This window comes from Sceloporus occidentalis, unplaced genomic scaffold (assembly GCF_023333645.1).
Source record: "Sceloporus occidentalis isolate IW3139 unplaced genomic scaffold, rSceOcc1.0.p SCAF_1, whole genome shotgun sequence".
Taxonomy (NCBI): Eukaryota; Metazoa; Chordata; class Lepidosauria; order Squamata; family Phrynosomatidae; genus Sceloporus; species Sceloporus occidentalis.
In genome coordinates, this window is record NW_028316981.1 from 133,576,967 (window position 1) to 133,598,185 (window position 21,219).

General features: G+C 41.0%; 1 protein-coding gene across 2 annotated transcripts in view; it reads right to left on the reverse strand.

Moving 5' to 3' along the window:
- SLC38A12 (solute carrier family 38 member 12) overlaps window positions 1–21,219 on the reverse strand; it is a 102,210-nt gene that overhangs the window by 20,608 nt on the left and 60,383 nt on the right. For both annotated transcript variants that reach the window (XM_089536804.1, XM_089536796.1), the window contains exon 9: window positions 19,427–19,520. In XM_089536804.1, the coding sequence (XP_089392930.1) occupies window positions 19,427–19,520 (94 nt within the window). The remainder of the gene's footprint in view (window positions 1–19,426; window positions 19,521–21,219) is intronic.

Consider the following 21,219-nt stretch of genomic DNA (forward strand, 5'->3'; position numbering starts at 1 on the left):
TGCCGTGACAGAACTTTTTTTCCAAAGCTGAGAATCAATATGCCAGAGCGTAATGATAATGAATCACCTTCTCACAATATATGGCTGGTTTTGTTCTTCCTGGAAAAAGTAGCAGGGTGTCCTCTTATTAGGAGGAACCAACTGGAAGCAAGGGAAGGAGAGGAAAAGGAGAACATATAGCAGTCTTCCTATGACAAATATGCCACAAACAAGCTACTTATTAAATTATACACACTAACAGTCAGCTGTTGCCTCACCCTCTCATGTAAGCAAAACCTTGCAGAATGTTAGGATGATGGCCTAAAGACCCCAGCAGCTGGAGGTTTCTAGACAGCAGATAAAACTTGAGCACCCCAGCTCAGAATTAAGAGGGAAAATAAACAGAGAATGTAAAAGATGAATATAGACAAGTTTAAACTTAAAAACAGATGGGCTCTGGTTATTATTTTAAAGTAACTGACTTGCATTTAAAATATTTTTTCTTCATTGAAATAATATCATACTACTGGAAGAAATGTGATTTTATAAGGTCTTTATTAAGCTCCTTCTGAAAGAAAGAAAGGTTGCTGTGGGCGGGGGTGGGGGGAGCCTCAGAGACTTAAACCTTTTGTCTATATACTATAGTTAAATAGGATTTCTAGCACTGGGTCACAAGTTACATGGAAAGTTCTGTGATGGTCTTTACACACACCGAAGGTAATTCTAAAGTAGAAGCACTGGTCTAACAACAATTTTTTGAAAATACTGTTATGTTTCCTTTACAATAATCTTATATAGATTTCTGTTTATCAAGTTCAGTAAACACCAAGACTACTACAATCCTGTCTTAACTCATTCTAAGCTATACACCAACTCTCCTTTAGGTGGCATAGTTTCCTCCTTCACTGGATATTACAGTCACAGGCTTCTGCTGCGTAAGCCATCATAAAAAGAAGGCATGCATTTTATTTATTTATTTTATTTATTTAGGTATTTATATCCCGCCCTTCAGCCCTAATGGCTCGCAGGGCGGCTTACATTTATTATTTTTTTAACCAGACAGTTCCCTGCCCGCAGGCTTACAATCTAACTGGCAAGAACAGCAGACTAACAAGTGCTGCAGTAACTGAAACTAGTAGTAAATATATCACTTTCAGAAACAACAGAGATGTTATGGTACCATTGGAACAGCTTGGCTTGTTAGAAGCAGTAGGCTCTGGAAAGAAAAAGGTCAGCTAGAGCATGTTTCTCTGGAAGCACAGTCAGAGGCCTGTTAAGTGATAGGGACAACCACACAAGTTATATATGAGGAATCACATACTGTTCGTGAAATTGGAAAGTTATTTCTCCTGGTAATGGTTTTTCTGCTTTAACATAGGCACATGCCTCCTGCGTTCTTCTGTTTTAACCATCCACACTTTTTTTTGTTCTGTGCCTTTCAAGTTACTTCCAACTTATGGTGATCCTAAGGCAAAGATATTAGGGGACTTTTGGACAAGGTATGTTTGCCTTTGCCTCCCCTTTGAGGGCTTGGAAAAGGATGGCAATGCACTCTTTTCACACCATCATTGCATTTGTGCTTCATGGCCTTAGTTCCTATGTTTCTTTCTTGCATTTGCAATATGGCAATGTCATTACTCTGTGTGCTCCACCTCCTGCTCCATGATTGGTGCTTTAAAAAACAGAGATGTTTTAATTGTGCAATTGCACAATTACATAATGATACTATTATAGAATCACCCCCATTTCCACCCAATTTGAAAAGATGAACACACAGCACCAAACTTCTAAAAGAATGTTTCCTATGCTTTCCCTGTGAACTAATATTTGCCTGGTTCTGCTTTAGTATATTACTCTTATTTAGGCGGGTTACAGACGGGCAAAAAGGGGTGTGTTCATGACGTCATGAAGGTATAGCCTTCAGACGGCCCTTACCTGAATGCCGCCATGAACACGCCGCCCGCACGCCCCAAGCGGGAAGAAGCGGCATTAAAATGGTGCTGCTTTTCCCCGCTTCTTTTCTATATACTGCGCATCTCCGTCTGTAAGCTGCTGCACCGGTACGCCAGAATTGTTACGCCACTAATTTAAGTTGCCCATTTAAAAGCTCCATGTCTGCTGCGTCGCATAATGAGTTGGGGTCCTGGAACATGCACAGTTTACACCAAGGCTCTAATTAGAGCGTCATATGCCATGCAGATGTGGAAGCTGCAGCACAGCTGCACTCTATTTTAATGCTTGTAACCCTAACCCTAACCCTAACCCTAACCCTAACCCTAACCCTAACCCTAAAGCAACATGTACGCATGCGCTACTAGAATTGGGGAAAGTTTGGAATTTAAAGTGAACCCCTACACACATTCCTGTGCCATTTTCACCTAACAATAAAAAACCCCTAAAACTTTAAATATTTACATATGTACAAGGGAGGTGATGGGGGATGGCAGGGGGACAGCGGTGGCAGCGGCGACAGCTGTGGCTGTGCACTGCAGATTCAGCAAGAGCGTGGGGACCAAAGGAGAGGAGGCATCCATGATGCTGGTGACACTACCAACGTGCAAGCGGACAAGGATGCCAACACCAGCTGATCAGCAGCTGGCAGGAGACCACCATTGTTCTTGGGCAGGGCGAGGGAAAAAGTTTAAAGGGGCCTGGGCGCTTTAAATGTGCACATAGGCTTTCTGCCGCCGGTGCTGAGCGCCGCAGCTGCGCATCCGCCAGCCAGCAAAAGAAAAAAAAAAAGCCCCGTTTTTGGTCTCCCGTGCAGAAGCTGCCTCTCTCTTTGCAGCGTCCTCCGAGGCAGCGGTATGGAAACTGCGGGTCAGAAACGGCCCCAGGTGAGGCGTCTTCACTGCCCCCCATGTGGAAGCCCCATACACCTGAGCCACGCCCCCGGGGCGGGCAGTCTGGAGGCTCCTTATTCAGCAGAATACACCTCCAAGACGTCTTCCCCTGCCCATCTGTACCCCGCCTTAGTCTTTAAAATTTCCTGAACTCTGTGGTTTTTCTGTGGCAGGAATACATTGGAATTATTTTGCCACTCCCCCCCTTTTTAAAGAAAAATAATATTTAAAAAATGCAGGGAAACAGAGAACAAACGTGGCACAGTTCTCATACAAACTCTTGGAAATCCTGGTGTCCATCCAGCCCAACCATGAGAAGTAGTTTGAGTTTACCCTGTTGGAGGTCCCTGGAGAATCCTCAAGGAAGAGGTGAAGAATCCACACCCACTATAACTACAATATTGAAACAAAGCAGAACAACACACTTGCACTCTAAGTAATTACTAAATCACAGTGGGAAAAGGGGGGCATTAACAGATTATTTCAAGTGGGAAAAGATTCCATTTCCAAATGGCTCAACACTGGTGCAGCACAGTACAGCATCAAGAGAGTTTCAATGTTGTGTGTTAAAACTCCAGGCACAGATGGGGTAACACAGGGCAATTGCCGTATAACACTGTGGTGTGATGATCAACCTATCTGCCATGTTTTGTACCAGCTGGAGAGTCTGAACTTGGCACGAGAGTAGCCCCAAGTAGGGCACATTACAGAAGTCCATGGAGTATCATCAATTTCTGAGAATGGATGGCCAAGAAAACCTGCTATTACAGATACTATGGGATGTCAGGCTACTTAAACTGGAATTAACTTCTCCTTCCTACCCTGAAAGCATGACTATTGAAATAAGAGCAGATGCTCTGAATGTTGTAGCTGAAAAGGGAACAGGTGACCCATGCATACTAAATTACTAAACTGTATCTTTCTGCCTAGAAGAAACACTCTCTTCTTAAAGGCTCACTTATCCTAAACAGCCAAATCCAGCATATGAGAGTCTGGATTTTTCATTGGAAACTAGCAGGGGGCTAAATCAAACTGGCACCATTTCACTCTAGCCACCATGCAGACAATGCTGAGAAAGAGTTCTTCAACATATTTTTCAAAAAGCAATGAAAGCATGGAGAAGCATAGTATGTATCCAATTCTGACTTTGTGAATATACTTCTTTTCTCCTCTATCAACTGCATTATTCATGTCCAAGAACCATGTCAGCTGCTCGTGTCCCCTCCAAAAGAGACTAAAGAAAAAGCACACTTTGTGAGAAAAGGACATCAGTTAAACATTCTTGAAGCTTCTTATGGCCCTGACTTTCCAGCATTGTACATCCCCTTGTGTGCATGCAGATTGTGTCATTCTGGCTCAGAGATTAACCAGAGGGAACAAACATGGGCCTGCAATGAAAAATCTCACTGTATTCCTACTGCAAATATATTATGTGCAAAGGAAAAACAACAGAGGTCTAACAGGTCTTAAAAACAGCAGAGTACAAATAGGGAATTCTAGCCCATGAAGATTCTCCACCCAGCCTCTAAGCAGCTTCTTCTACCCCTTCTCCCTCCAGCACTTAGAATAACCTGGACTTTCATCATGAGAGCTAAGAGCTGGGATCTCCCTACTCAGCCTTTGTTCAGCATAGTGCAGAGAAATCCTGCTACTGTTACCAAACAGGTAATAGGGGATTTAAAAGCATTCAACCTAAAAAATACTGTGCTCTTTAAATAGCGTTAATTTTAAAGAGCAAGGTACTTAAATCAGTCCTTCAAGAGGAAGGTGAAGAACTTGTTTAAAAAAATTGTGTGTGTGACTTCTATACACCATTTATGGATTACAAAATGTTGGATGATGGCCTAAGGAAACCTGCAACTAGCTGTTACTAATCAGCTGGTAAAACCTGAGAGCCCCCAGCTCAGAATCAAGAGGGAAGATGAATGTAGAATGTAAAAGAAGGATAGACAAGTTTGGGGCAAAAAAACCCCCAAAAAACAGATTAGCTTTTGTTATTATTTTAAAACAACTGTCCTGTATTTAAAATATTTTTTCTGGATTGAAATAAGCATTATAGTTGTTGTTCTGTGCCTTCAAGTAGCTTCTGACTTATGGTGACCCTATGGTGACCTCTCATGGGGATTTCTTGGCAAGGTGTGTTCAGAGGGGTTTTGCGTTTGCCTGCGTCCTTCAGAGACTGAGAGAGTGTAATTTGCCTAAGGTCACTAATGGCTTTCCATGGTTAAGGGGGGGATTTGAACCCTACGTTTCCAGAGTAGTAGCTCTGTGCTCAAACCACTCCACTCCACTGGTTCTAAGCAATATAATACTGGAATAGAAGTGATTTTTGAAATTCTCTATTAAGTTCCTCTTGAAAGAAAACAAGATTTCAAGGAGAAAAGCTTGAAAAAACAAAACCGTTTGTTTGGATCCTAGGCTAGTTCCCAATGCCTTTGTTCACAAATGACCATAGTTAAAACTGGACTTGCCACTTCATTTCCATACACAAAGGATTTTGAATTTGAACTGACATTCTCACATACCAATGGCATATATAGGTCTGTCCCTGGCTTCTACTCCATTAAGTGCAGCTGAGGAAGTAGACTGAAGTCTAGGAAAGCTCATGCTACCAACTTCTTTCTTTCAGTTAGTTTCAGAGGTGCTACAAGATCTCTCCACATACAGCTTAAAAATGGAAGGCAGTAAGGACTGAGAAGGTTTGCCTGAAGACATCACATTTGAGGGCATCACTGAAAGTGGCAATGAGAAATGACCAATAGTGATAACTATGTTGGCCACATTCTCTGCAACCAGCGCTAATCTCTGCTATGAGTCCCAGCTGCAACAAGCTGCAACTAAATACTTTCCTCATTAATACACTGCAATTTAATTCATACACACCAAGTGTGTTTTTCTCATGATCTGTGACTCTCCTGTATGTTTCTAGACATTTATTTTACTACAGTGCAGAAAAATGATTAACCACTGAAACACTTCACAATCTGCGGAGGCAGTGTTTGGGAGAGCCCAGGAGCCCCCATGGACCACCTGCTGCTCTTGGCGGCACGGTGGAAGAGGCGCGGGAGAGGCCATAAAGCCCCCCAGCATTCCATCTCCTCAACCGGCGGCGTGGAGGCAGCGCTTGGGGGAGCCCAGGAGCCACCCACAGACCACTTCTTGTTCTTGGTGGCGTGACACAAGAGGTGCCGGAGAGGCCATAAAACCCCCCAGCATTCCATCTCCTCAACCGGCGGTGTGGAGGCAGCGTTTGGGAGAGCCCAGGAGCCACCCATGGACCACCTCTTGCTCTTGGCGGCGTGGCAGAAGAGGCATGGGAGAGGCTATAAAGCCCCCCAGCATTCCATCTCCTCAACTGGCGGAGCAGAGGCAGCGTTTAGGAGAGCCCAGGAGCCCCCACGGACCACCTGCTGCTCTTGGCGGAATGGCGGAAGAAGCATGGGAGAGGCCATAAAGCCCCCCAGCATTCCATCTCCTCAACCGGTGGCACGGAGGCAGCGTTTGGGAGAACCCAGGAGCCCCCCGGACCACCTGCTGCTCTCAGCGGCACAGTGGAAGAGGCATGGGAGAGGCCATAAAGCCCCCCAGCATTCCATCTCCTCAACCAGCGGCACGGAAGCAGCATTTGAGAGAGAGCCTGTTGCTCTCAGCAGCGCGGGGGACAGGGAAGGCGAGTGTAAGGCAAAGTGAGTTGATTTCGACTTACTAGCCCTTCTAACAGTGACAAGTTGGGCTCTTACACTGAGCCTGGGTTTCCACCCCAGAGAAGGGGGGTTATTTGTGGGGATTCGCGGGGGATCTATTGCTCTTTTCATTGTGCGGGCTCTTTCAAGGGAGGACCCAGGACGTGAAGGGAGAGAGGGTCACATAATAAGAGAAATTTTTAAGAGAAAAAGGAGAGAAATATTTCATTATTTGAAAAAAAAATCAGTTTGATATAATTTGCATACAAGAAACAAAAATTAGGAGTAACGAAATAAAATACTTAAGAAACTCAAACTTGGGAAGTCTTTTTTATTCGACGGATGAAAAGAAGAGAAGAAGGGGTGTGGCAATTTACGTAAATAAAAAATATGATTCAAAAGAGATATTTAAAGATAAGGAAGGAAGATTTGTAGCAATAGAAATTGGCATTGGAAATGAAAAATTAGATATAGTTTGTATATATGCTCCTTTGGAAAAGAAAGATATATTTTTCAAAAAATTGAATAAGGAATGAATAAAATGTACAGGAAACAATATTATAATTGCAGGAGATTTTAATGGCATTGTAAAACCAAAGAGACAGACAGTCAAAGAAAAATAACCAAGGGAAGTCACCAAACTCCTGTTTTGAAATGATAGATCAGGGGTAGGAAACCTTTTTGAGCCAGGGGCCGGGTTGCTGTCCCTCAAACAACTGGGGGGGCCGAAGCCGGGGGGTGGAGCTTCCACCCTCTGGGGGCGGAGCTGCACACAGGGGGGTGGAGCTTCCACCTCTGGGGCGGAGCCGCATGCCAGGGCAGAGCTTCCACTATCCAGGGGCGGAGCCACATGTCAGGGGCGGAGTTTCCACCCTCCGGGGACGGAGCCGCATAATAATAACAATATTTGCAAGAAGCTACTAGGCAATGCCATAACACAGGAAAAATGCATGCACACTGTCTCAACCCAGAAAAGAACAAGCAAGTACATGTGGGGGGATTTTGCAAAGAGAATACCAAAGGATAAGCATAATGATAGCAATATTTACAAGCATGGAAGCTACTAGGCAAGGCCACAAAACAGCAAAAAATGCATGCACATTGTCTCAACCCAGAAAAGAGCAAGCAAGTCCATGTGGGGGGATTTTGCAAAGAGAATGCCAAAGGACAAGCATAATGATAGCAATATTTGCAAGCATGGAAGCTACTAGGCAAGGCCACAAAACAGCAAAAAATGCATGCCACTGTCTCAACCCAGAAAAGAGCAAGCAAGTCCATGTGGGGGGATTTTGCAAAGAGAATACCAAAGGATAACAACAATAATAATAGCAATATTTGCAAGCATGGAAGTGACTAGGCAAGGTCACAAAACAGCAAAAAATGCATGCACATTATCTCAAACCACAAAGGCACAGGTAGTATAACCCCCCTCCCCCAATGAACAAACCTCTCACCTGGCTCAGTGGCTGTGGCTCTCTCTCTCTCTCTCTCTCTTTCTCTCCCTTCCTTCCTCCCTCCCTCTCACTCCCACTCACCCTCTCTCTCTCTCTCTCCTCCCCTCCCTCCCTCTCTGTCTCATCTCCCTCCCACCCTCTCTCTCCTCCCCTCCCTCCCTCCCTCTCTCTCTCTTCCTCCTCCTCCTCCTTCCCCCCGCTCCTCCATTTATAGGAGGGAGGAGGGAGGGCGGAGCCAGGAGGGAGGTGGGCGGCGCCCATTGGGAGGCCCGCTGTGGCCGCCGGAGCCCCGTTTCAGGGCTCCTGCTGCCGCAGCGGGCCTCCCAGAGGCCCGGTGCGGCTGCTGGAGCCCCGTTTCAGGGCACCGGAGGCCGCAGCGGGCCTCCTAGAGGCCCGGTGCGGCTGCTGGAGCCCCGTTTCAAGGCACCGGAGGCCGCAGCGGGCCTCCCAGAGGCCCGGTGCGGCTGCTGGAGCCCCGTTTCAAGGCACCGGAGGTCGCAGCAGGCCTCCCAGAGGCCTGGTGCAGCTCCTGGAGCCCTGTTTCAGGGCTCTGGAGGCCGCAGCGGGCCTCCTAATGGGTGCCACCATTTTGAAGGACAAAACGGCGGCCGGAGCGGCCGAAATCGGCAGCGATTTCAGCGGCAGGAGGGACCGGGGGCCGGTGGAAAGGCGCCCGTGGGCCGAATCCGGCCCACGGGCCGGAGGTTGCCAACCCCTGTGATAGATGAACATGAATTGGTAGATGTATGATCACATTTATATGAAAATAAAAAAGGATTTACATTTTTTTCGGGGACACATAACTCATTATTAAGGTTAGATATGTTCCTTACATCAAAAAACTTAATTACTAAAGTTAAAAAGATGGACACTGCGCCTAGATTGTTGTCGGATTATAATCAGATTGAATTAACATTAGAGTTGCACTATAGAAAAAAGGAGTGGACTTGGAGACTAAATGAAAACTTACTTAAATATGAGAGATTTATAGAAATAATGAGGAAAGAAATAAAAAAAAATTCAGGGAAAACAATACAGCTGATGTGAAAAGTAAGATAGCATCATTTAAATAGCATACCTCCAAAGTGACACAAAGCAGCTTTATTTTGGCCTGTCTGTTCGGGCCCTATGTCTTTAAGGTGTGATTTGTTCTTGTTAGTTATCTATTTCATTCAGTATCACAAATTAAATTTCTGTAAATCCTCAAACTTTTTGTTTAACAGTGTTCCTTTAGAAATTAAGTTTTCTAGCATGGTTTTCTCTCATATTCTGTTCTACCATTTTCTAGTTTGTACAACTCCAGGTCTTTTCACAACATGTTAAAAGGCTCTGCCATTTTTGTTAATGATAATCATGCTGTTTTAAAGATGGAAGGACTTGTAACAAGATTTACAAAATCTTCAGTGACAGCAGAACAATGGTTATTTGATCATTCTCTCCAAAATCCTATGTAGAGATAAATTCAGCAACATTTCCTTCTAAAATTTACTTTGATAAGCAATGTTTTTCTTAGTATTGTTCTGTGCTACTGCAGCTAATATACACATTGTTTCCAGACCTTCCTTCTTTGACAATGGGAATAGTTTATTATCATTATGACAGCCATTTATACATAAATATTGGGGAAGAAAACCTTCCAGAAACAATTTATTTCCCTCATAAGACAACACTGTTGTCTAGTAAAAAGAAATAGCGTTTCATGCAACATAATAAGCTCCCTCTTACTCAGAAATGATAAACCATCATAGGCACAAAAGATAACACTCAGCACAGACAACATGGGATTTCACTCAAAATGGATCACAGTAGCCTGTACAGTACTGGTTTTAGGTACAACTTTATTTATACCTAATAAGAACCCACCTGCTTCAAATGGCAATTGACAAGAAAAGAGAACTCTGATACTGTAATGCACTCACCAATATCCTAGGAACAGATTAAAAATGCTGTATCAGTGCTATTTACTAACACTACATGCAAGTCACATGGCTTTACTTGCCATGCATGTGTGTATATATACATGTGTGTGTGTGCATATGCAACTTCAAGCTGCCTGTTGATTCACATCAACCTAATGAATTTCTTAGGCAAGGAATAGTCAGAACTAGTTTGCCAGTTCCTTCCTCTAAAACATGTCCTACAACACCTGGCATTTGTTGGCCATCTCCCAGTCAAATACTAACCAGGGCTGACCCTGTTTACCTTCCAAGAGAGCAGATGGCAACCATGGCACTACCAGAGGCAGAAGCAGTCCAAGCCGCCATTTTTGAAGGACAATAGAAATGATAATAAGGTGTTCGCCACCATGATCAAGGAAAAACAAAATGCAAACTCCAAATAGATTGTAGATTCAGGAGCTTCGTCCTCCATGTGTAACAATATTAATTTAATTAGTGATAAGAAGCCAGCAAATGTAAATGCTGTCGTTTTGGCTGATGGGAATGAGCTTAGTACTGTAAATCAAATGGGAACAGTTTACATTCCAGGGCTGAAAGAAAACTTTAATGATGTTTTGCATGTAAAAGAATTAGAAAACAATTTGTTATCAGTGAGCAGATTAACAGACAGAGACTACATAGTCACATTTGAAAAGAACTTGTGTAAAATAACATTGAATGGGGAACTGCGTGGCATAGGCTTGAAAAAGGATAAGCTTTATTTCTTAGAAGAAAATGTTGATAATTACAAGGTTGAGAATGCTAACAATATTGATAATGTGCCAATGCACAAAGACTGTATACATGAGCTCCATAGAAAATTTGGCCATGCTAGTTTCAAGTGTTTAAAGAATTTAATAAGCATGTGTCCAGATCTAAAAGTAGCAGAATGCAAAAATCATTTAGACTGTACTGTTTGTAATCAAGTGAAGGCCAGAGCTTTTCCAGTAGCTAAGAAATCCAAAAGAATTGCTCAAAGACCATTTCAGTTTGTACATGCAGATGTAGCCCAAGCAAATTGTTTGTCTTTAGGAGGAAGCAAATATTTCCTAGTAATTGTGGATAGATTTTCAAGATATGCTTTTGTAAGAATTTTGAAAAATAAGTCTGATGCTGGGCAAAGTTTGAAAGCATGGGTAAGAATGATTGAAAGACAATTTGATAGCAGAGTTGGAACTATTGTTACAGATAGAGGTGGCGAATTTTTAAACAACCAGCTGTATAATTGGTTTCAGAAGGTGGGAATAAGACATGAAACCACCAACCCTGCTTGTCCAAGTGAGGATGGTTTAGCAGAAAGGAAAATCCAAGACATTAAAAGGATTTCTGCTTGCCTGATGGCAGATGCAGGAGTAGGGGACAGCTTTTGGGGTGAAGCTACACTGACTGCCATACACATAAGTAATAGGTTGTTTCATTCAGAGATTGAAGACATTCCCTACAGGGTGTTGTATGGGAGAGTGCCAAATTTTAAATATTTAAGAGTTTTTGGACAATATGCACATGTGTACACACCTGCTTGTTTTAGAAGGAAAGGAGAACCAAAAAGCAAAAGGCTTATGTTCTTGGGATACTCAGGGAACAGCTACAAATTTCATTTGGGAGGAAGAGAAGTACAGTACTCTAGGTCTGCAAATTTTGAAAGACATGCTGGCTGGGACAAGCTGCATGCCAATAAATAAGTGTTCTTGAGGTTAGGTAGCTCAAGTGAGCAGGAAGCCCAGACTGAACCAACTTCAGGAAACGGAGGGGTTTCAGTCAAGCCAGAAGCCTCTACTAGCAGTAGTGGTAGTACCTCTGATGGGGAGACACAATCAAGACCAGTAACCACTAGAATGACAGAAGACAAGAGATTTAGCAGAAAGACAACAACTTCTAGTGCAGACAGTGATGAGGAAAGAGGCAGATCGACAGAATTCATACCCAGGCGTAGTCACAGAGTTAGGAAGTCACCAGATAGGTTTGTTGTGACACAGGCAAGAGCTTGTACAGTAATAGAAGAGCCTGAGAGTTTTGAAGAGTTAGGAACTTTTTCTAGGGAAGAACAAGAAAGATGGTGTGAAGCAATGGATAGTGAATTTAGTTGCTTGGTGAACAAAAATGTTCTTGAAGTTGTGGATAGACCCAGAGATAAGAAAGTGATTGGTTGTAAATGGGTATATAAGAGAAAGGAAATGCCTGATGGTAGCATTAAGTACAAAGCAAGATTGGTAGCTAAGGGTTTTGCACAACAGCAATATGAGAATTTTGACAAGACTTATTCTCCAACAGCAAAGCCAGAAAGTTTAAAGAACAGAACCAAATATGTGGGTGTAAGGTACCAAAATGTGAGAGACATGGTTCAAAAAGGAGAAATAGAGTTGAGATACATAGAAACACAAAATAACATAGCAGATTTGTTTACTAAAGCACTGACGGTGGAAAAACATGAAAGGTTGACACAAATGGTTGGAATGACATTGTAAGCCACATACAATATTTTATTTCGGAGGGGATTGTTAAGGAAAAAGCAACATGGGATATACAGTGAATGAAATAAAACATGTATGTGAGAGTCAGGATGACTCAGCAGAAGCAAATAGAAGCCACACAGGTGTATAAGGTAATGCAATTAGCAAGTCCTAAATGCCAAGGACAGAAATGTAAAGTGGATAATTGAACACACCTGAGAATTGTTAAGTGGTCAAGGCTGAGATGATAAAATCATTAATTCTGGGTAGAAACAAGAGAACCAATGAGAGTGGATGTACACGCCCACTGGGTGGAAACTGACAAGAGTGGGTGGTATTTTCCAAGGACTATAATAATGGCTATGGCCTGTTACAGACAGCCAAAATAAAGCTGCTTCGAGTCACAGTGGAGGTATGGTGTTTCAATGATGCATATGTCCTAAGAGTCCAGAAGTCGCACCAAAGCCATGCTCCAGTCCTTAGGGCTGGAGCATGGCTTTGGTGCGACTTCTGGACTCTTAGGACTCATGCATCATTGAAACACCATACCTCCACTGTGACTCGAAGCAGCTTTATTTTGGCTGTCTGTAACCGGCCTATGAATCCCAATGTATTTTGTGGGTAGTAGTAGTGGGTAGTAGTGGATAGTAGTGATGGATAGTTTTGGAGCTGTATATAGTAGAATAAAGTAGATCTTTTATATAAGACTACTGAGTTGTCTGGTGTCTTGAGTGAAGATACAAGAGCCAGCTGGATCCTGAAGAAGTGGGAAGACTTCTGTGGAAGCAAGAGTGAGAAGGCTTGGAGAGTTTGTCAGGGTCTTCAGCCTATTCTCTGTAACTCTGCTGCTTTTGAAGCAAAGCTTTAACCACTGACCCAAACTGGTCAGTGCTGGTGCGTAACAAGGTGGTGAGTTCGAGCCAGAGGTGAAGAGCTACAACTCCCATCATCCCTGACAATAATGGACAGTGATCTAAGCAAAATTATGTCTGTCAGGACTGTGTAAACTCTGTGCTCAAACCAAATCAAGTCAGCCTCTAACCCCAGTTCTGTGTAAATGACACAGTCCAAGAGAGGTAGTTAACAGTGGAGAAGCAGAGGACCAGAAGCACACTTTTGGCACTTAACAGCAGTGAAACAGCAAGCTCAGACAAAGATGGCAATAGTTAATTGAGGTTATGACTAGCTGGAAGTATGATGGACATATACTGAGCTGGGGAAACCAGGGTTTCTGCCTATTAGGGAAAATATGAAAATATAGTGAGTACTTTCAGTTAGGGATTAGACCAGATGAGAAAAGAAGGCTAATAACGAGTTAAGAGTTCTGGCAAGTTGGAGAGGAGCTTCATAGAATTTAGTGGAAGTTTAGGGAACTACAGTCTGCCCTCCTTATCCATGGATTGTTTATCCACAGATTCAAGCAACCATGGCTTGAAGATATTTTTTAAAAAATATATAAATTTCAAAAAGCAAACCTTGATTTTCCATTTTTGTATAAGGGACACCATTATATTATGCCATTGTATTTAATGGGACTTGAGCATGTTATCCATGAAGGGTCCTGGAACCAAACCTCAGCAGATACCAAGGGCCCACTATGTAAAACTGTAATGTGTATGGATTATAGAGAGTCAGCATAGTATTGTTTGTATTTCAAATAGTAGTGTTGAAAATAAAACTTCTGTCATTTTTGTTTATACTAAGACTATTGCCCTTAGAGGATTTATTGGATCCTAGCCAAGCATCACCAGACTCGCAGAAGCGGGCCCCTGTTCAGAATCACCTTGTTTTGCCCTTAAGATATCCCTGCATGGTTTTGAGAAGAAGGGAGAAGGTGTGTGACAAAGATGTTGGAGATATGAAATGGTAACTGGAAGTGAGCATAGTCATAATATAATTAGGAAAATCCCTTTTTTTATTTAATACTATTACAAGCTAAAATGTATTAAAAATGTATTGTAATTTGATGTATTTTACTGTTGTAACCCGCCCAGATTCTTCGTGATTGGGAGGGCTAGAAATAAATCTTTATTATTATTATTATTATTATTATTATTATTATTAATGATTTCCTTTGTCAAATTTATGATTATATGATTCAGTTATTAACTGATGATCATCTGCTTTTCTACTTCATCATTTCTTACGTAATCTCTATGAGCTTGAATTTATGTGCTGTGTGTTACTAGTTATGATTTCAGTTAGAGGAAATACTATTTTCTTTGTGCCATGCAATCCAATTTGTTAAACAGTGTTTTGATCACTGCTGACCTGGTTTTAATCAAAAAGCAAAAAGCATAGCTACCTGAACAACTTTCAGTTAATGACAGCAAGGTTCTGCACTAAGAAAAACTGCCTTATATATTATTTGACTTTTGCAAATTTAAGCAAATGGAATTCATACAGACATGCCTTGGTAACCCATGTCTGCTGGTCAGGAGCAATACAGGGCAGTGGCTCTATACATAACCAGTAGCAATCTTATTCACCCATTCTATCTGGCTTCTAAATTTGTATCAAGTATTGATTGATACCTTTCCACATACCACTGCAACTTTAAAATTTATTTTTAAAGAAAAGAATGCTGAAAAAATCACAAAAAAGACTGTTCTCAATGCAGCATTCTGCCACTGCCTTCAGCTGCAAATGAATCACACAATACACACCACTCTGATCTGCACTAAAGAACTACAGAAACATCTGGGGTTTACCAACAATATGTATTCAGAATGGAGAGAGCACACCATTTATGTCAAAAACTTTTGTCAGATGTTTAAATCCAACCAACACTGCAGTTTGTAGTTATTAATGTTACTTTCACTCCATCCATCTCTAACACTAAACAATCATGCTTGCATTAGAAGTTTTGTGAAAGAACTTTAACACTGCCATCTAGGCATATTTTATTTTCAATGACTGCATCAAAGCTTGAGCCAAAAAATAACAGAATTATTGAGGATAAAATAGGTTTAATGCAAAATCAAAGCAACTTTTGAGGACAGGCTTTTTTATTATTGTTTTGATCGACACACAAAGATCTCTAGAGGAACAAATATGGATCCAAGTGTCTGTGTTGTGAAATAGTTTTATCTGGAGCTTGTTTCACTTCAGGTGATGTGTCCCAGTGCCTTTATTCCTCTTATTTGTTTTGACAGAGAGTTTATTTCATCATGCCAGCCTTTGTTTCCAGATCATACCCCACAGGCCCAGCTAACAGATTCCATCCCAGCTGTCAGAGCTGCTGACTTTATCAAATGTGTATTCTGAAGCCCTAATGATTTCTTATAAAATATTGTTGGCCTGATGTTTTAGTAGGTGGCTGACTTCAAAACAAAGTGACTGCACTCACTGAAGAATGTTAAGTCCCAAAGATACTCTTCACATGTTGCAATCTTTCTCTTGTCAAGAATAATAATCCTCTAAACCTTGGTTATCTTAATTTAACAAACCCCTGAAACCATCCTGAATGAAAGTGTGACTGCACTGCATCTCCTACAAAAACACACTAGGACCTGAGTTTTAAAGCAGAATTTCCTCAAATGGGTCAGTTTCCCAAAAAGTCTTGCTCTGCTTTCAAGAGATTCCAACCTCCAGTTTGTTCACTTCAGAAGACTTCAAAGAACATAAATCCCACTACCAAGCAAGAGAGGGTACTTCAGTCCTCTCGGAATCAGTAACACATGTATGACTGCTAACAGTACAAAACTCTAATTTCAATCTGCCTGCCTGACACAGAGTTTGATATGAAAGCTCAGGATGACTTCCATTGACATCAGTCTTGCAATGGGCCTGAAAGTGCTTTTATCTGCTGAAAGCCTGTGTTTAGTACAAGTGTCCTTTAATTCTGTCTCCCTCCTCAAGGCCTGTGAGAGAGTTGTCAATAGCAAAATGAGAAGGGTGTAGAGTTTTCACACATCTTTACTTAGTAAGATCACTACTTCCACCAGAGAGTAGGTGTGCTCTGATATTAAAAAGGAGAAAACAGGTACCGATAAGAATAAAGGGACATAAACATACTCAGAACTTCTTAGAATGACTGCTGCTTGTAAAAATAGAGGCAAAACTCAGCAATGTAATTTGAACTGAAGTCAAGCAAGTCACTACCCTAGCCAGTCAGTTTTATCTGTGAGTAGCTTATCCTTAACTGACTCTGATCAAGAATCAAAGTAATGAAAAGTTTCCCTTCTACATCATGTGCAAACCACTTTCACCTTTAGTTTCTTCACTAGGTAAAGCTTAGCTTGTATCTCAACGTTTAATGATCTTACAATGTCAATGTAGAAGGTTGGCAAAGGAAACACTGCAGTCTCTTTAATGTACCTACACAGAAAGAAGCCTGAGCAATCAAAAGTGAGCAGATAAGCCAAGAAGTGATTACGTTTTCATTTTCAATACTACTTAATGAGATCACCACTTCCCATCAAGGAGCATGGAGGACAGAGGCATGGTGGAAAAGTGATGTTTCTTTTGAGTCGTCACTGCCACAAATTAGACCTGTCAATGAGCTCCTCCTAGTGTTCATACCATGCTCTCTGTGCAATTTGCAATACATGCACTCTAGTCATATCCCAGCCTGTTTGATCGCCCCTCTCTGCTCCAAGTAAATCAGGAAGCTAACTGGGTTCTTCACAGCAGAAGAAGCAATTTGAGAGCAATTGCCCATTCCATCTCACTATTCTACAGAGAAACCTGGGCTTCAAAAGAAAGGTTCACTTGTCTGAACTATTTTCCTGGAAAATGAATCAATATAAATTATAGAAATCCTCCCTTCCCAACTTTCTCGCTTTATGAAACTGCTGTTTCATAAAGTAGGAACAAAACTTAAAAGCTTCTACACCAGACAGCTTTATCTCAGTAAAATTCCTGGTTATCCCCTTGTAACTACAATGAAATTATGGATAATAGGTAATGTGTTACGGACCTACCTGGTGTTAACAGAGTTATAAGAGGAAAGGAGAGAGGGATAGAAGACAGGACAGCTCTTATCTGCCACTGTGTACTCCCCTCATGTGGGTCATGTAGTCTCTAGCCTCATATCTCCTCTCTGATTCTGACCTCTGTAATGGGGTGGAGGCAATGAGCTTGCAGCCACAAGCAGTCACCCTTTTGCAGAAAAGTGAATTAGGAAACACGGTATCACTGAAACTGAAGAAAAGCATACAATGACACAGTTTCAGCTTTGAACTATGACACTGAAAGTTACTTCTGAAATGGGAACTCATAATACAAGTGATGAATGGGAAGGCTTCTGAAGTCCAGGCAAAAGTTTTTACAGGTATGAAGATCATTAACTGATGTTTTGTTCTGGGGCAAGGAATAAATAGAGCAGAAAAATTAGAGTAAGAATTATCAGCTGACCCCAGATATAGGAAAAACACTGTGTCACTGTGTTAAGAATATGGCAGAACTGTAAAGCCCACAAGGAATGGGCATTTAGGAGAACCTGCTTTTGTATGAGAGACAGAACAACATGCTGTACTGGACATGCAGGGAATTGTAGAATTCTGTAGGAGAACCCCAATTTTCATGCTTTTTGGTGGGGAAAATATGCTCCTAGGTCATACATAAGTTTCACAAAGTACATATGATGAACATCTGCAAAGTACAAACATCATTCACATCAGATATTAAATTAATTATTTTATAAATCAATTTCCTCAGATACCTCTTAAGTAATATCAATTTTATAGTAAAATGTTGCTTAACTATCTAACAGATAGTGATCTTATTTTAATTTCCTGAAGAAGAGTCAGCAGAGCATAAGGTCCATAATTTGTGCTTTATGGCAGATTTTAGAACAGCAATGTTGCAAAAAAGTAATCAATAAGATCTTTAACATTGCGATAATAAGTATGGTCTTTTTTGTTATATTTGTTATACTCAAATACTTTGCCAAATGTTCTCCCATAAAAAAGAAAAGCAGGATATAAACAAAATAAAATAATATAAAGGTAACTGGTATATTATTAGTATGTCCTCTCTGTGATGGTCTGTTTAACTTAGAGGCTCAGTGCCTATGTATACAAAATCATACTTAGATATAAACAAACTTGCTTTTGCTATGTAAGGTACATAGACACACAGAAAAGAAAATGCACTTTGGATGCAATTACATTTTTAATAAAATGTACTTAACTCCTATAAAAACAATTTCTTTATACAAACAGTTATTCCGCTCTCTGCAAATTTCTAAAATACCAAGCAACTGAAGAAAAAAACCTGGCGACAGACCCATTTTATGACATACAAACTAACACCTGAAATACATGGGCCAAATAAAGCACCTTCCGGGCACTTTGGGGATGTAGTGTTCAAATGATGCATACCCCCAAACCTCCCAGATGTAACTCCAAGGCCACCTAAGGTGGCCTGAAGCTGGTCAAAAAAAGAGAGGCAAAAAGCCAGTAGCACATTTGGGACCACAGCAGTGATCAGGGCTTTTGCCCGTCTGCTTCAGCCCTAAGAAATACATCATAGCCAAAGTGACACAAAAACCACAATGCTGTGGCTGTTAGTAATCCTGCCTGTCAATCACCACCTTGTACACATAAAGGCTGTCCATACAACCAGTCCTAACATTGTGTGAAAAAGTACTTGTAGGATTTGTTTGGCAATGGGGGGAGGTAACAAGAGGAAGAAAAATCTACTTGGATGGGAGAGAAGGGTTCTGTTTACTTTATGTACACAGGGTGGCCAAGAACCTTCTTTTTCTTCTTCTTCTTTTTTTACGAAGTGCTGTTTATCTGAAAGACTCTGTGTGAACAACCCCGTACCACTGCCAGCAAGTACATAATGTTTTCAAAGTAAAAGAACATGACAAAGCCTATGCTACCTCATATATTTAAAATAAGAGAAATCCCTCTCTGGTACAAAATTTCTTTGAGGTTTCTGTGAAAGGGACAGAACATTTTTCACAGTTTTTGCAGGGTGTTAAAAACATTGTGAAAACAGGGAGTCAAGTTTGGCATAGTGCTTGGTTAGCTGTGTGAATACTGTAACATCACAAGAAGAACCAACTATGAAATAGTGCCAATCTATATGTAGATATGCACACAGAGTAGCAGAGGCTTATGTACTTACCTATCCACCTCATCATTGATGTCATGATCTGCAGATACTTTGTTTTCTGCACATTAAAAAATGTGAATGGACCCAAGAGAAGGGTAAATGCTGCCTGAAAGAAAGAATGCAGTCTTAGAAAAATCATGGACATTTTTAAATAAAACAAAATTTCTCTGGACCACAGATTATTAATTTGTTAGTTAAACAATGCATGTGACTTCTGATGGAGGCAAAATAATATAAACTCTTCAGTTACTGTACATAACTCCACAAATACTGCACTCTGTACTTTGAAAGCATCTGTTTTTAGTTCAAACTGTAATTAGTTCAAACTGATACTTTTTGCAAACTGTCCTAGCACGATTCAGACACTGATGTTTTTACAGTGAAGTATTTCAGGTTTAATTGATACATATAACTATCAGACACTCTCCTGCTTCATTTCTTATACCTAGCCTGAAACTTCCTACTGTTTCTGAACCTTCTTTGCTACCTACCTGAGCATTTCAGTCACCTATGATCAGCATGAAATTCTGTGTTGGTATGTTGTCAATTTTTTCCTGGTCCCCTTCACAGAATCTCTCAATTTCTTCTTCCTCTGCCTGAAACCTCATGCTACCAGCTTCTTTCTTTCAGTCAGTCTCAAAGGTGCTACTAGATCACTTTGCATATGAATATCATATGTAGATTTCAAAGATGCAATGGTAATTCACAAGATCTTCTAGAGTCTAAAGGAAATTTCTAAAATCCATGGATCTCAAGTCCACTCCATTTGTATTTTGTTTTGCTAGACAGCCTTCCAGTTGTACACAATGTTGAGGATCTGTCCCAAAGTCCCTGATTTTTGAAACATACAGAAAACTTTATAAGTACTTTTCAAAGGATATATGTGTGCATAGCCAAAGAAGTTTCTATTTTTCCTGCATGACTTTACCTGTCAGCCAACCAATTATTTCCAGTTAAAAGTCTTTTGTTTTTACAAAGCTATAGAAAAATCAACATTTGAGAGTTGCACTGATTTGGTCCCTCTTTGGAAGGGGCCTACCCTGAAGCAACTGAAACACATGTGACTTTACTGATGACACAAGAACACTGCATCCGCTGTCTGAGAATTTTTTTTCCCTCCAGACCAACTCCCTATCTGCAGTTTCAAAAGGCTGTCCGTGTCCCAGTGGTTGAAACTACTAGTCTACAAGCTATGAAAGAAGGATCAAATAAACACTCTTGCAGTTGGCCTTACTAATGCTGAGTAACTTGACAAAGAAGACCGACTAGCAGCTTAGACATAATATTTGTGCAACAGCCTTTCATTGCATAGGACTACATCAGTGTCAGAGAAAATGCAGTGTGCAAAGGAGCTGTGGCCTCTTGTGCAGATCTGCTGTCACTGGAAAATGAAGTACTATAAGTCTCTAATTAACTAAGCAATGGAATAATGAGAAGAGGGCTCTAAGAACACTCCAAGAATGTAAAAAAGAATTTCAAATGTATATGAGAGTAGATTGAATTAAGTGAAGGAATACTATCCTAGAGAGATTAATTTTATTGGCAAGGCAAGAGGGAGGGGAAAAGATTATGAGTTAAGGCCAACACTGATTCTCTGATGCATGTTTACTTTCCTGTTCCCTGTAATAAAAGCCTGCTATACTATCCTTGCATAATGCAAAACATAGTGAAAAGGATTAAGGTAAGAATACATATGTTCAAATGTGCTGTATTTCCATTTTATTTATATTTTACCGAATGGCAATTAAATAACTGCAAATAAGCTAGTATACTCCTAGCTTCTTCCAATTGGAATAACTAACTGA